Here is an 11581-nt window from a genome sequence, read left to right as displayed (position 1 = left end):
GGAAGCCAGAAAGCACATTTTTGGATTGTGCAAGACTTGCCGTGGGATTTCTAGGAAAGGACCAAAGGAAGGGAAAGGTTGGGATCAAGGTGGTTTGTGGAGGAAGAAGCATGGGAAAACAGAGAGAAAAGGGATGAAATGAGATGGTCATGTGTAAACAGGTGGCTGGTCATGACACTTCCCTGGCTGTGGCCCACAACTGATCACCACAGCCTGTCCTGGTTTTCTTAATACCTCCTTTTCGAAGAGATTTGTGGGGCGAGGGAGATCTCTGCTCTCTGCACAGATGGAGGTTCAAGTGCCAGACACTGGAGTGGGAAGCACAAGTCATCAGACCTTTTGAACGTTGGGGGGCCAGCAACTGGTGATAATGGTGCATATGCATATAACATTGGTGCGTATGTTAGTGGTTTACCCACAAGCAAACACCAGAGAAACCAGAAAGTAGAATACACCTGCGGGGGCCTAATTTTGGACTGGATACTAGAGGGACCACATCATCTGCAACTTGGGTACTGGAAGAAAAAGGTAGCCCAGACCACCTCCTAGAGAAACTGGGGGGTCACAGTACCATAGAATTGTCTAGGTTGGAAGGGACCTTTCAGATGAGCAAGTGCAACCATCAACCTAACACTGACAAAAACCATTACTGAACCATGTTGCTAAGCACTACCTTGACCCGTCTAATTGGAAATACCTCCAGGGATGGGGATTCCACCACTTCCCTGGGCAGCCTGTTCCAATATTTGATAACCCTTTCAGTGCTTCCTAATTTCCTAATATCCAGTCTAAGCATCCTGTGGCGCAACTTGAGGCCGTTTCCTCTTGTCCTATCACTTGATAGTTGGGAGAAGAGACCGACCCCCACCTCTCTACACCCTCCTTTCAGGGAGTCGCAGAGAGCAAGAAGGTCTCTCCTCAGCCTCCTTTTCTCCACGCTGAACACCCCCATTTCCCTCAGACGCTCCTCACAGGACTTGTGCTCCAGACCCCTCGCCAGCTCCCTTGCCCTCCTCTGGACACGCTCCAGCCCCACAACGTCTTTCCTGTAGTGAGGGGCCTAAAACTGGACACAGCACTCCAGGTGGGGCCTCACCAGGGCCCAGCACAAGGGGATGATCACTTCCATGGTCCAACTCACCACACTGTTCCTGGTAAAGGCCAGGATGCTGTTGGCCGCCTTGGCCACCTCGGCACACTGCTGGCTCGTAGTCTTTCTCTTCACTGACAGAAGAAACATACTTTTGTTTCTCTTTGGTGCTTCTCTCTAACCGAAACGAATATGCAGCACTAAAGTGGGTTTCCCTCCATGGAGCAGCTTTGCACAATGTCTGCTCCAAGAGGGGAAATATCTCAGACTGCAGCCGGAAATGGGTGAAGGTGTGGAGGAAAAATGTGTTGCTTCTGACACTATTTGATATGCATACAATACAAAAAGGCAGGGAAGGCTAACCACCATGAAAGAAACAGGAAAACTGCCCATCAATGAAGCTCTGCAGAAGGAGGATGGAGCCGTACATAACATGAGGTGATATCATTGGGATCAGCACCTCGAGAAGACTTCTGTAGGGAAGACTTTCACCTGCTCTAGGTGACCCTGCTCTGGCAGGGGGTTTGGACTAGACGATCTCCCGAGGTCCCTTCCAAGCCTTATCATTCGGTGATTCTGTGACTTTTCAAATTCCTCAGAAAGAGGACAGTGCTGTAACCCAGCTGCAGCACTGTGTTAATGCAGAACTGGCTATTGAAAATCCAGTATTTCATTCACTTGGGCTCTTGGCTTTGGCATCTTTTCACTTTGACTCCACTCCTGACACCTCTCTCATGAACCCCATAAGAATGGAAGACTAAAGGAGAATTAGGCTCAGAGCTGGCTCCTTAGGGCGTCTGGCCTGTTAATGAGCCCTCTGGTGCCGAGTTCCTGCACTGCAGATCCTGAAAGACTGAGCAAGCCCCCGGAGAAGTAAAAGCCAGAAGCAAACCTCCAGGTTTCTGGGGGTGTTAGCAGGCCCTGCTGATCTCTGCCTCTGAAGAGACCGAGGAGGGAATGAGCAGACAAAGTTCCTGTCCCTGGGGGCTGCTGAAGCAGGAAAGGATGTCAGAGACACTTGCTACAGGAGGAAATTTAAACGTGGAAGTCATTGCGAAAGCCCTTGATTTGCTTCCCCAAGCAGGATGGCCAAGGCCTGACCCCCATCCTTTGGGGAGGGAGCTCCTTTCCCTCTTGGAATGCTCAGGGCTCTGTGTAATGTGTGAGTGTGTGAAGCCGGGTACTGGTCAGCAGGAGGACACTTTGCAGGCTCTGTGGTGGGTGGGTGAGGAGGCAACGAGGTGCTGGAGCTTTAAGGAGCGAGTGCCTTCTCATGGGTCTCGGTGGAAGAGGCAGAAGCCTACTCAGGTCTGTTGGGGTGTCAAGGCCCAAAGCCATGCCCACTGCAGCTACACTGTCCCATGCCTGTGCCGGCTTCATTAGCTCCAAAAAAAAGCTGTGGAGTTCTGTGGATTTGCCAGTTCCTGTGAGTCCCCTCCAAACTATTTGGTTTCTTCCAAAAGCGTTGTCAATGCTCATTTATCCCCCAAGATTTGCAAGCCCCAGACATGCTAGAATCCTCTATTTAGCTCCACAACCCAGCACTGAAGTGCATATCCTCCTCATTCTGCTGCCTCAGAGTGAAAATTCAACCTCTGACATTTCAGCATGACACCCCTTGCTATTTCAGGTCCTTCTCCGGCCTTTCACACGCTCATTGCTATGCACACACTGCTCGTTCCCTGCATGCCCATGTCTCTCACAAACCCTTCCTCTTCCGCTGCCGAGATGGGACTTCAAGAGGTTTGTGCATCCTCCACGCCCATGGTCTGAGCTCACAGTCGTCTCAGGGAACCTGTGTCCGACTGCGGCCAGTGTTGTCCTGCCAGCTCAGGGTCTGAGTTCCATTTGAGCCCAAACCATTCCAGTTCCCGCTGCCTCCCTCTTCCCTCTGACACTGGCTACTGTGTGACACAACTGCTGTACAACTCCAGGCAGGATGGGCCAAAGAGTTTAATTAGCAAATTGGGACCTTTCCCCTTGCTGGAAATGTGAACTTGGCTCTCAATATTTATGTATTGAACCGCTTTGCCACTTTGAAACTGCCTCTCTGAAAAACTAGCCCAGCGTGTTTTTTTCTGTGATTGTTTTTGTTTGTTTTAACCCGAATGAACATGCAGCACTGAAGTGACATTCCATAGCATGGGAAGTGGGTTTCCATAGGATTTTGCACAATGTCTGCTGCAAGAGGGGAGATGTCTCAGACTGCAACTGGAAATGGGTGAAGTTGTGAGGAGATAAATGCGTTACATCAGACAATAATTGGTATGAATACAGTAAAAAAATGTAGCGAAGGTGAATAAGCAGGAAAAAAAGGAAACCTGCCCAGTCACTGGAGCTCTGCAGAAGGGTGCTGGAGCTGTACGTAACATGAGGTGATACAAGCGGGATCATGACCTAGAGAGGATTTTTAGGCCAGGCTGTGCGAGAGAGTACCCTGACTTCACCCAGATAAACAAGAGGCTCCACAGCGTGCTGAAGCAATGGGAAGAAAGGTCTTGGGGCAAAAGCATGAGAAACAATGGGAGAGGTTTGGGTGGCAGAGATTTGAAGTAGTCCTTTCCAGGTCTGAGAAGGCTGAGTTTCAGAGACAAGGGAAAAGAGAGAAGCTCTCAAGCATGTTTTGGAATTCATGGCACTATCACTAAGAACAGAAAGAGGACAGTGCTGCAAGGGAACTCTTATTCTTCATGATGATGAACTAAAGTTCTTCTATTTCCTTCCTGACAGTCACTATTACTTGTCAGAGTGGGTGTCATTTTCAGTAGTTAGCCTCTGGCATGAAGTTCTTCGAACAGTGGTTTTGCTCTCACTGCTATCTCTTTGTCATCATTTAAAGACGACACCTTGTAGACAGAATTGCCCTGAATTCATGCCCGCTTCGTATATTTTCTCCCTGGTTCCAGTAAGAGGTGGAGGGGGGGATAGGGTACTTGGTAGAGGCCAAGGTACAGATCCCAGATCTCTGGAAAGGCACAAAGGAAGGCAAATTATTCATGCGGTGTTGTGACCGGTACCCACTGCTCCTGACCCCTGGAGTACACTGACACAACACCGCTACCTGCATTTCCAGTCTGCTGAGTCCTAACCGTGCAGCAGAGATCCTAGAAGCTCTGAACTGCCTTCGTCTGCCCTGCGTTTCAGCACGTCAAATGAAAGTAACCGAGTCAAAGAGTTGGTTTTGAGCTTCTCCACAGCCTAAAGCACCGCATGGGTAAGGAGCCTGGCTGGGAAATGTAAAGAGTAATCAAAGGTAGGACGAGATACCTACTGAGCACAGGACAATGCCACCCTGAATTGTCCCATGAGCCTCTACTGTAGAAAGCCTCACCTGTACCTGACTCTCTTCTCCTGGGGCACACTGCAAGGCACAGGCTCATGGAAGGGCTTTTGGGAAAGGGGTTGGTGGGGGAGCCTCTGGTCCAGCCTCTCACCCAAAGGTAGGGTTGTCAATCGCAGGGTCAGGTTGGGTGACATTCTGGGGAGCTGAAAACCTCCAAAGATGGAGATAACAGAGAGTCGATGGGTGTCCTGCTGCAAGGCAATGTCCGCCTACTCCGCTTTTCCTAATATTCGGTATAAAGCTCCATGGAGGATGCTTGCCGCTGTTGCCTCTGCCAAACATCTGCCACAGCAGAAGAGTTTGCCTCCACCTTCATCTCTCCAGGAAGATGCCACCTGCTCTTAGGCTGCCCTGTGCCTCCCCTTCAGCAGACTAAAGAGGAGCGGTTGTCTCAGCCTCTCCACACAGCTCATGTGCTTCAGGCCCCTAACCCCATCCCGACAGACTTCCTCTGGACTTTCTCCAGTTTTTCCATCCTCCTTTCACATTGGGATCCATCTATGGCATCCACCATAACTCCCACACCCTTCTGCCCAGGACACTCCTCAGCCAGTCGCGTCACAGCCTGTCCCAGGGCACCGGCTTTGTTCTGCCCCCAGTGCACACCTTGCCCCCTTTGCCTTATGAAACTTCAGGAGGTTTCATTTGGCCAAGTCCCCACGTGTGTCAAGGTCCCTCTGGACTCAAAGTCCAAATGGTCAACATTGCAGGTTTTGTGGACAGTGCCTCAAACCAGATAAGAATATGGGGAATTGCAGGATCCCACAGGTAATGAAAGAGAATGATTTGCCTAATGGAGTTGGCATCTGAGTTTGAAAATCAGCACACCAACCACCTCAGATATACCCCAAGGTTGTAAGAAAAAAGAAAAGCATGGCCAAGGGGGAATGGATGAATAAGGAAGCCGTTCATTTTGGAGGGGATTTAGAGAAAAAAAGAGAAGCAATTGTGGTTTCAAGGAATGAAAAGGATGTGGTCAGGGCTGTCTGGGGACACCTGTGAAGCACCCTGGCACCTGATGTGAATGACTTCTGTGGTCAGAGACAACCTGAGAGCTTTCCCTAATTTGAAAAAATGAAGGGGAAGAAAAGACAGTCATATTTAGCTGGATGGGACGTCGGGAGGTGTCTCGAGCAGCCTCCTGCAGGGCCAGACCAGTTACTGAGGGCTTTCTCCAAACACATCCTGGTCACTTGCTAGAAGAGATCCAGTGCACACTCCCTGGGAAACAGCTTCCAGCACTTGACTAGCCTTATGCTGGAAAACTTTCTCCCTGTGTCTACCCTGACCCTCTCTTTTGTCATCCCCTTGCCTCTTGTCCTCGTTTCTTGTGCCATGGACGTGAGCCTGACTCAGTCTTTGGAATGAATGAGCCCAGCTCTCTCGGCTTCTTCTCACAAAACATGTGCTCCAGCCCTGACCACCTTTGTGGGCCTCCAGGGAACTTTCTCCACTTTACCAATTTCTCTCTGTACTTGCGGCGGAAGGGGGGGTGTCATAAACCAAAGAATTAACCTGGATGTGGTGTAAAAAGTCCTGCACAGAAGGGGATCGTCACTTCCACTGTCTGTGCTCCTGCTCATACAGCCCGGAATGCTTTTGGCCTCCCTTGCTGACGGCTCATGGTTGTCCCAATGAAACCCAAGGACCACCACAGTCTTTCCTGCAGAGCTGCTATCCAGCCATGCAGCCCCATGCCCTCTGCCATTGCACAGGATGAGTGCACCTCAAGGGGAGGACTTTGGCTTTGTCATCATTGGATACTGTGTGCTTCCTTTTGGCCCAGCCTTCCAGCCTGTCTTTGTCCTTTGGGTGGAAGCCTTGAGCTCCAGCATCGTGTCTGTTCTCCTCCATATGCTGTCATCTACAACTGTTATGAAAAAGCACTCTCTCGTCTCCTCTGGGTCATTACAAACACATTAAACAGGGCAGGTTGCAGGCTAGACCCCTGCAGAACCTTACAATCTACAGGCCTCCAGGCAGTGTAACACTCATTGACCATGTCCCTCCGAGCCCGCCTGTACAGGTGGGTTTAGCTATCCATTAGCCATCCATGCAGGCATTAGCCATCCTAGCTTGGGCATGAGAGTGTTCTGTGGGACAATGCTGGAAACCTTGCTGACTTCCAGGTCAAAGATAACTACGTCTCTCCTTGCACCTAACAGTCATGGCCTTTCTTCACATAAAGCAAGTCGGATGGCCAGGCAGAGTCTCCCCTGGCTAAATCCTGTCACCTTCTCTTTCGGCCATGAAAGAATTGTGACCTGAGGGGACCTGCTCTGGAGCACAGCCTTTCACTCCCCTGCTCATCCATGGGGCATTTCTGAAAGGTGCATGCAATATTTGGGTGCCGCCAGTCATCAGGGAGTGCCCCCACTTTCAAGGATGATGGAAGGGGCCTCTCTGTGACATCGGCCTGCTCTCTCAGCTCCCTGGGATGCCACCCATCCTGTCCTAGAGACTGGTGAGGATGGTGCTTGCTCAAGTGACTCCTGACTTGATGCCCATCCACCGCTGGTTGTTCTCCTCCTGGGTCCTGCCTCAAGTCACAGAGGCCTGGGAGACCTTGCAGGGAAAGATCGAGGCAAAGAGGACACAGACAATCGCAGATCTATCCACACCTGCTCTCATGAAACTCAGCGGTGGCCACACACTATCTTTGTTTCTTCTTTAACTGTTCCGGATGTTTCAAACACGCATCATGGTGCCCTTGAATTGCCTCTCAAGTTTAGCCTGAGTTTCCATCCTTGCTGTGCCTGGAGGATGCTGTCCTTGGACACCAGCCGTACTGAGCCGGGCCACCATGCCTGGGCAGTGTATGCCATCCCGGCCAGAGTTCTGTACTCATCAGTAATGGCTCCAGCTCATCCTGTCTGTGCCCCTGGCTGAGGGGATTGCTGCACATTTGGGCTGAAGCACCCCAGCTGTGTCACCAGGCAAGCTCCTACTTGCCTTAAGGAAACCCGGTACCAAGAGTCCAAGACCCCCTGGGGGCAGAGAGTTTGCTTCAGAGCAGAGATGTGGGATTGACAAAAGAGCACTGAATGTCTTGCCAGCCCTGAGACTACAGACCCAGGGTGAAATGTCCTAATTCACTCAATGGAATCATCCCCCGAGCTTGGAAAAATGAGATCCTTCCCTTTCACTCTTCTGGTGTCTGCTATTGGGACAAGAAGAGGTGATTCTCCTGCCAACTCTTTTCTAATACAAGAAATGCCACAGGACATAAGTGTATCTCCAGGTGAGGGAGGGAACAGCAGGGATTACATCAGCAGGTTGCCCTGGAGCCCCAGGGACACCTGGAGGGAGCCCCGAGGGGGCAGAGAAAGGGCTGCCTTGGGCTGGTCCTCTGCTGCTGAGCTGGGCTGGGCTCCTGGCATGGAGGGAGCTCATGGCAAGCGGGCAGCGCTGCAGAGAGACAGCTCTGCCCAGGAGCAGCTCCTCTGCCAAGCGCAGAGAGGGTGTAAAGGCAGTCTGGGGTGGGAGGAGAGAGGAGAGCTCAGCTGCAGAAAAATCTTCCCAGCCCTGAACAGGGTAAGTCTCTGGCTGCAGGGCAATGCAGCTGCGGTTCCTGGAATGATCTCCTGAAGCTGGCACATCCCACAGCCTCTGGGATCTATCAGGAGGTCTCTCAGAGGTTCTCCAACATAGAGAAAAAGGACTTGCTTTGGAGCAGGGCTTCCCCATGGCTCTGTCAAAGGGACAGGGCACATCAGCTGCCTTCACCCGGGGATGGCTGCAGAGTGTGAAGGTGGGTGTGCAGCCAGGGGTCTGTCCTTCAGAGCAGGGTCCCTGCACCCAAGGGTGCTTTGTGCTGTGGCAGGGACTTATCTCCTGTCAGGATGAGCCCTCGGTTTCCCTGAGGAGCTGCCAGCAGCAGTGCGGGGAGAAGGTGTGGGTGGAAGAGGCAGCTCCTGGCAGGAGAGTGTCCTGCTGTCAAGGGGGTGCTGCGTGGGTCAGGGCTGCTCTCAGCTGCACTTCACCCCCAGGACATTTCTGAGGGCACTTTTCAAGGGGAAGCTCAAGGCAGGAATTATGTTACAGATAAGGAGCTTTCCTGCGTTTGTGTTTTTATTTTCCTAGTGAGAGGGTGGGGAGGCAGAGAAAGGGATAAATGTATAGGGAGCTCTGAAGTTGGAAGAAGTCAGTGAGACTCCTGAGCTGTAGCTTTGAGTGGTCAGTAGGTCTGCCAGGAACCTCCCGGAGTGCCTTCAGCCACTCCTCTGCCCATGGGCAGCACCAGCATCAGCTCTGCTGGACCCATCGGGGTTGTTCTGACCTGCCCTTTTCCACCTGCAAACAGGAACATGAACCCAGGCAGTGCCCGGCAAACAGGAAGGTTTCTGTGGGGCCAAGGGGAGTGCACAGGGGTTGGGATGGGGTCTGTGAGAGCTGACAGGGAAAAGACATGGGACAGGGAAACACCTCCCAGGAGGAGAATCTCCCGGCAGCAGGGATAGGATCAGGGAATGAGAGGAAAGAGAAACCAGAAATGCTGTGGGAGGAAGGTTTCATAAAACTCCGTATGATCCCCTCCAATGCAGACCCCTTCCCCTGAGCAAGCCCCCTCACCTCCTCTCCCACCCAGCAAAGCCTCAGCCCTCAGGGCTCTGTGGTTCAAGGCATGACCCTCCTGTGAAGCCAGAGCTCCAGCAGAGCCGTGCTGCAGCTCTCTAACCATGTGCCGTGTGTCCATTTTTCTCTCCAGAGCACAGGGGCTGAGAGAACTGGCCCAGCAAAGTTCATGTTGGGGAGGTGACGGGCACAGCAGGGTAGGGGTAACGCTGTCCTGAGTGCCCGGCTGTCTCTGCCCTGGCCTCTCTCAGCCAGACCCTCACTGCGTTTTTCCTTGTTTCTCCGCTTGTCTGTTATATTGTGATTTTTGTCTTGTTCTCTCAGCCAGGCTCTCTGGGGATGGGAGTTGCAGCAGCCGAGTCAGGCACCGGTCTTGTGATTTCTCCCATGAAAGTGTTTCCCTGGGAATGAAGTGTCCAAGCTCTCCTCTAACGCGTGGGGCTGTGGGCAAAGTAGTCTATGTGGCTGGGGAATGAGCTGACTCTCCCTTTCTGACATACCATCACTAGGACACTTGGGTATCTCCTTGGGGTGTCCTTCCAAGCATTGTGCTGCCCTCCAGGATGCCAATCCATCCTGGAGCATCCTGCTGTTACCTGAATGCCCTGTGGAGAAGCGCAGAGACGCTACGACCAAGGAAACGCTGCTGGGTTTGTGAAAGGAGCCATGTGTGTCCTTGGCGAGAAGTGGGGTGCTGAGACCTTGGAGAAAAGGGTGAGACACTGAGCTCTCGGCAGTGGGTTTCTCTGCTCTCAGCAGTGCCTGGTGTCTTTCCATGTCAACACGCGAGTGCAATTCCCCTCTGTCTCAGAAAGGCCCAAGCAGAGGGCAGCTGGGAACAAGACAGAGGGACAGACCAGCTCCCCTCTCTCTGCACTAACCCTCAGACAATCCCCTTGCCTGGCAGGACTCCCTTTGCTGTCCCTGAATGCAGCAGAAATGGTGAGGGTTTCTGAAATGCAAGAGAATCTCCAGCTGAGACAGGGGAGAGCTGTATAAGAACCTCTCTCCAACACTCTTGCAACTGTGGTTTCATGGCAATGGGAGTGCAGAGACTGACAAGCCCTTTGTCCATGAGGAGAGGTTTATCTGACAAATTGGAACACCAGGACTGCCCACCCCATTCCCACGAATCTGCTGCTGCAGAGCAGGGCTGACTCCTGGGCAGCCAGCGGGCAGAGGTCCCGCTCCTCCTGGCACACTCGGCCAGAAACAGTCTGAGCTCCAGCCACAGAGCTGAATGAAGATCTGATAGAAGTGGAAAAGCAGTGCAGAGTGTGAAGTCTGAGAAATGCTGTTGATTTTGCTCAGAAAAGTTTCCCCTAACTTCTCACTGTCTTTTCCTCCTTGTTCAGTGCTCCACACCCAGAGGCACCACATGTCCAACGGCAGCTCCATCACCGAGTTCCTCCTCCTGGCATTTGCAGACACACGGGAGCTGCAGCTCTTGCACTTCGGGCTCTTCCTGGGCATCTACCTGGCTGCCCTCCTGGCCAACAGCCTCATCATCACCGCCATCGCCTGTGACCACCGCCTCCACACCCCCATGTACTTCTTCCTCCTCAACCTTTCCTTTCTTGACCTGGGATCCATCTCCACCACTCTCCCAAAATCCATGGCTAATTCCCTCTGGGACAAGAGCGCCATCTCCTACTGGGGATGTGTTGCAGAGGTCTTTTTTTTAATTTTCTGTGCTTCAGCAGAGTTTTATCTTCTCACTGTCATGTCCTATGACCGCTACGTTGCCATCTGCAAACCCCTGCACTACGGGACCCTGATGGGCAGCAGAGCTTGTGTCCACATGGCAGCAGCTGCCTGGGGCAGTGGGTTTCTCACTACTCTCCTGCAAACGGCCAGTACATTTTCCCTGCCCCTCTGCCAGGGCAATGCTGTGGACCAGTTCTTCTGTGAGATCCCCCAGATCCTCAAACTCTCCTGCTCAGTCTCCTTCCTCAGGAAAGCTGGGCTTCTAATATTAAGTTGTTTTTTAGCTTTTGTGTGTTTTGTGTTCATCGTGCTGTCCTATGTGCAGATCTTCAGGGCCGTGCTGAGGATCCCCTCTGAGCAGGGACGGCACAAAGCCTTTTCCACGTGCCTCCCTCACCTGGCCGTGGTCTCCCTCTTTATCAGCACGGCCATGTTTGCCTACCTGAAGCCCCCCTCCATCTCCTCCCCAGTTCTCGATCTGGTGGTGGCAGTGCTGTACTCACTGGTTCCTCCAGCAGTGAACCCCCTCATCTACAGCATGAGGAACAAAGAGCTCAAGGATGCCCTGAGGAAACTATTTGAGTAGAATCTTCCCTAGATTCATAAGGTGTCCACTGTGCCAATGGCGCTCCCACTGCATCTCAGGAAAAAGCAGGACTAATTTTTCTTCATATGTTTCTTTACTTTCTCTTTGTGGGATTTTTTTGTTGATGTTGGGTTTTTTTCTTCATTTGATTGTTTTTATGTGTTTTGGTTTTTTCTGTTCTAGACCTTTGTTATTACAATTCTTGGCTTCCTACTTCTTTTTTTCGTGACCCAAAGACCTCATTTGCATATGGATCCTGGCTCTCTTTTTAGATAAGCTC

General features: G+C 51.9%; 1 protein-coding gene across 1 annotated transcript; it reads left to right on the top strand.

Moving 5' to 3' along the window:
* The first annotated feature begins 10386 nt into the window (after positions 1–10386).
* Positions 10387–11301, top strand: LOC134509318 (olfactory receptor 14J1-like). The gene has a single exon (XM_063321798.1). It carries the CDS (start codon positions 10387–10389, stop codon positions 11299–11301), a length of 915 nt encoding a protein of 304 aa, XP_063177868.1.
* Positions 11302–11581: the final 280 nt, after the last annotated feature.

Source organism: Chroicocephalus ridibundus, unplaced genomic scaffold (assembly GCF_963924245.1).
Source record: "Chroicocephalus ridibundus unplaced genomic scaffold, bChrRid1.1 SCAFFOLD_98, whole genome shotgun sequence".
In the NCBI taxonomy this organism is placed as follows: Eukaryota; Metazoa; Chordata; class Aves; order Charadriiformes; family Laridae; genus Chroicocephalus; species Chroicocephalus ridibundus.
This window is presented reverse-complemented; position numbering and strand designations above follow the sequence as displayed.

Bases quoted from the DNA above. Each gene is read 5' to 3' on its own strand.
- LOC134509318 (XM_063321798.1), top strand. From the start codon at position 10,387: ATGTCCAACGGCAGCTCCATCACCGAGTTCCTCCTCCTGGCATTTGCA.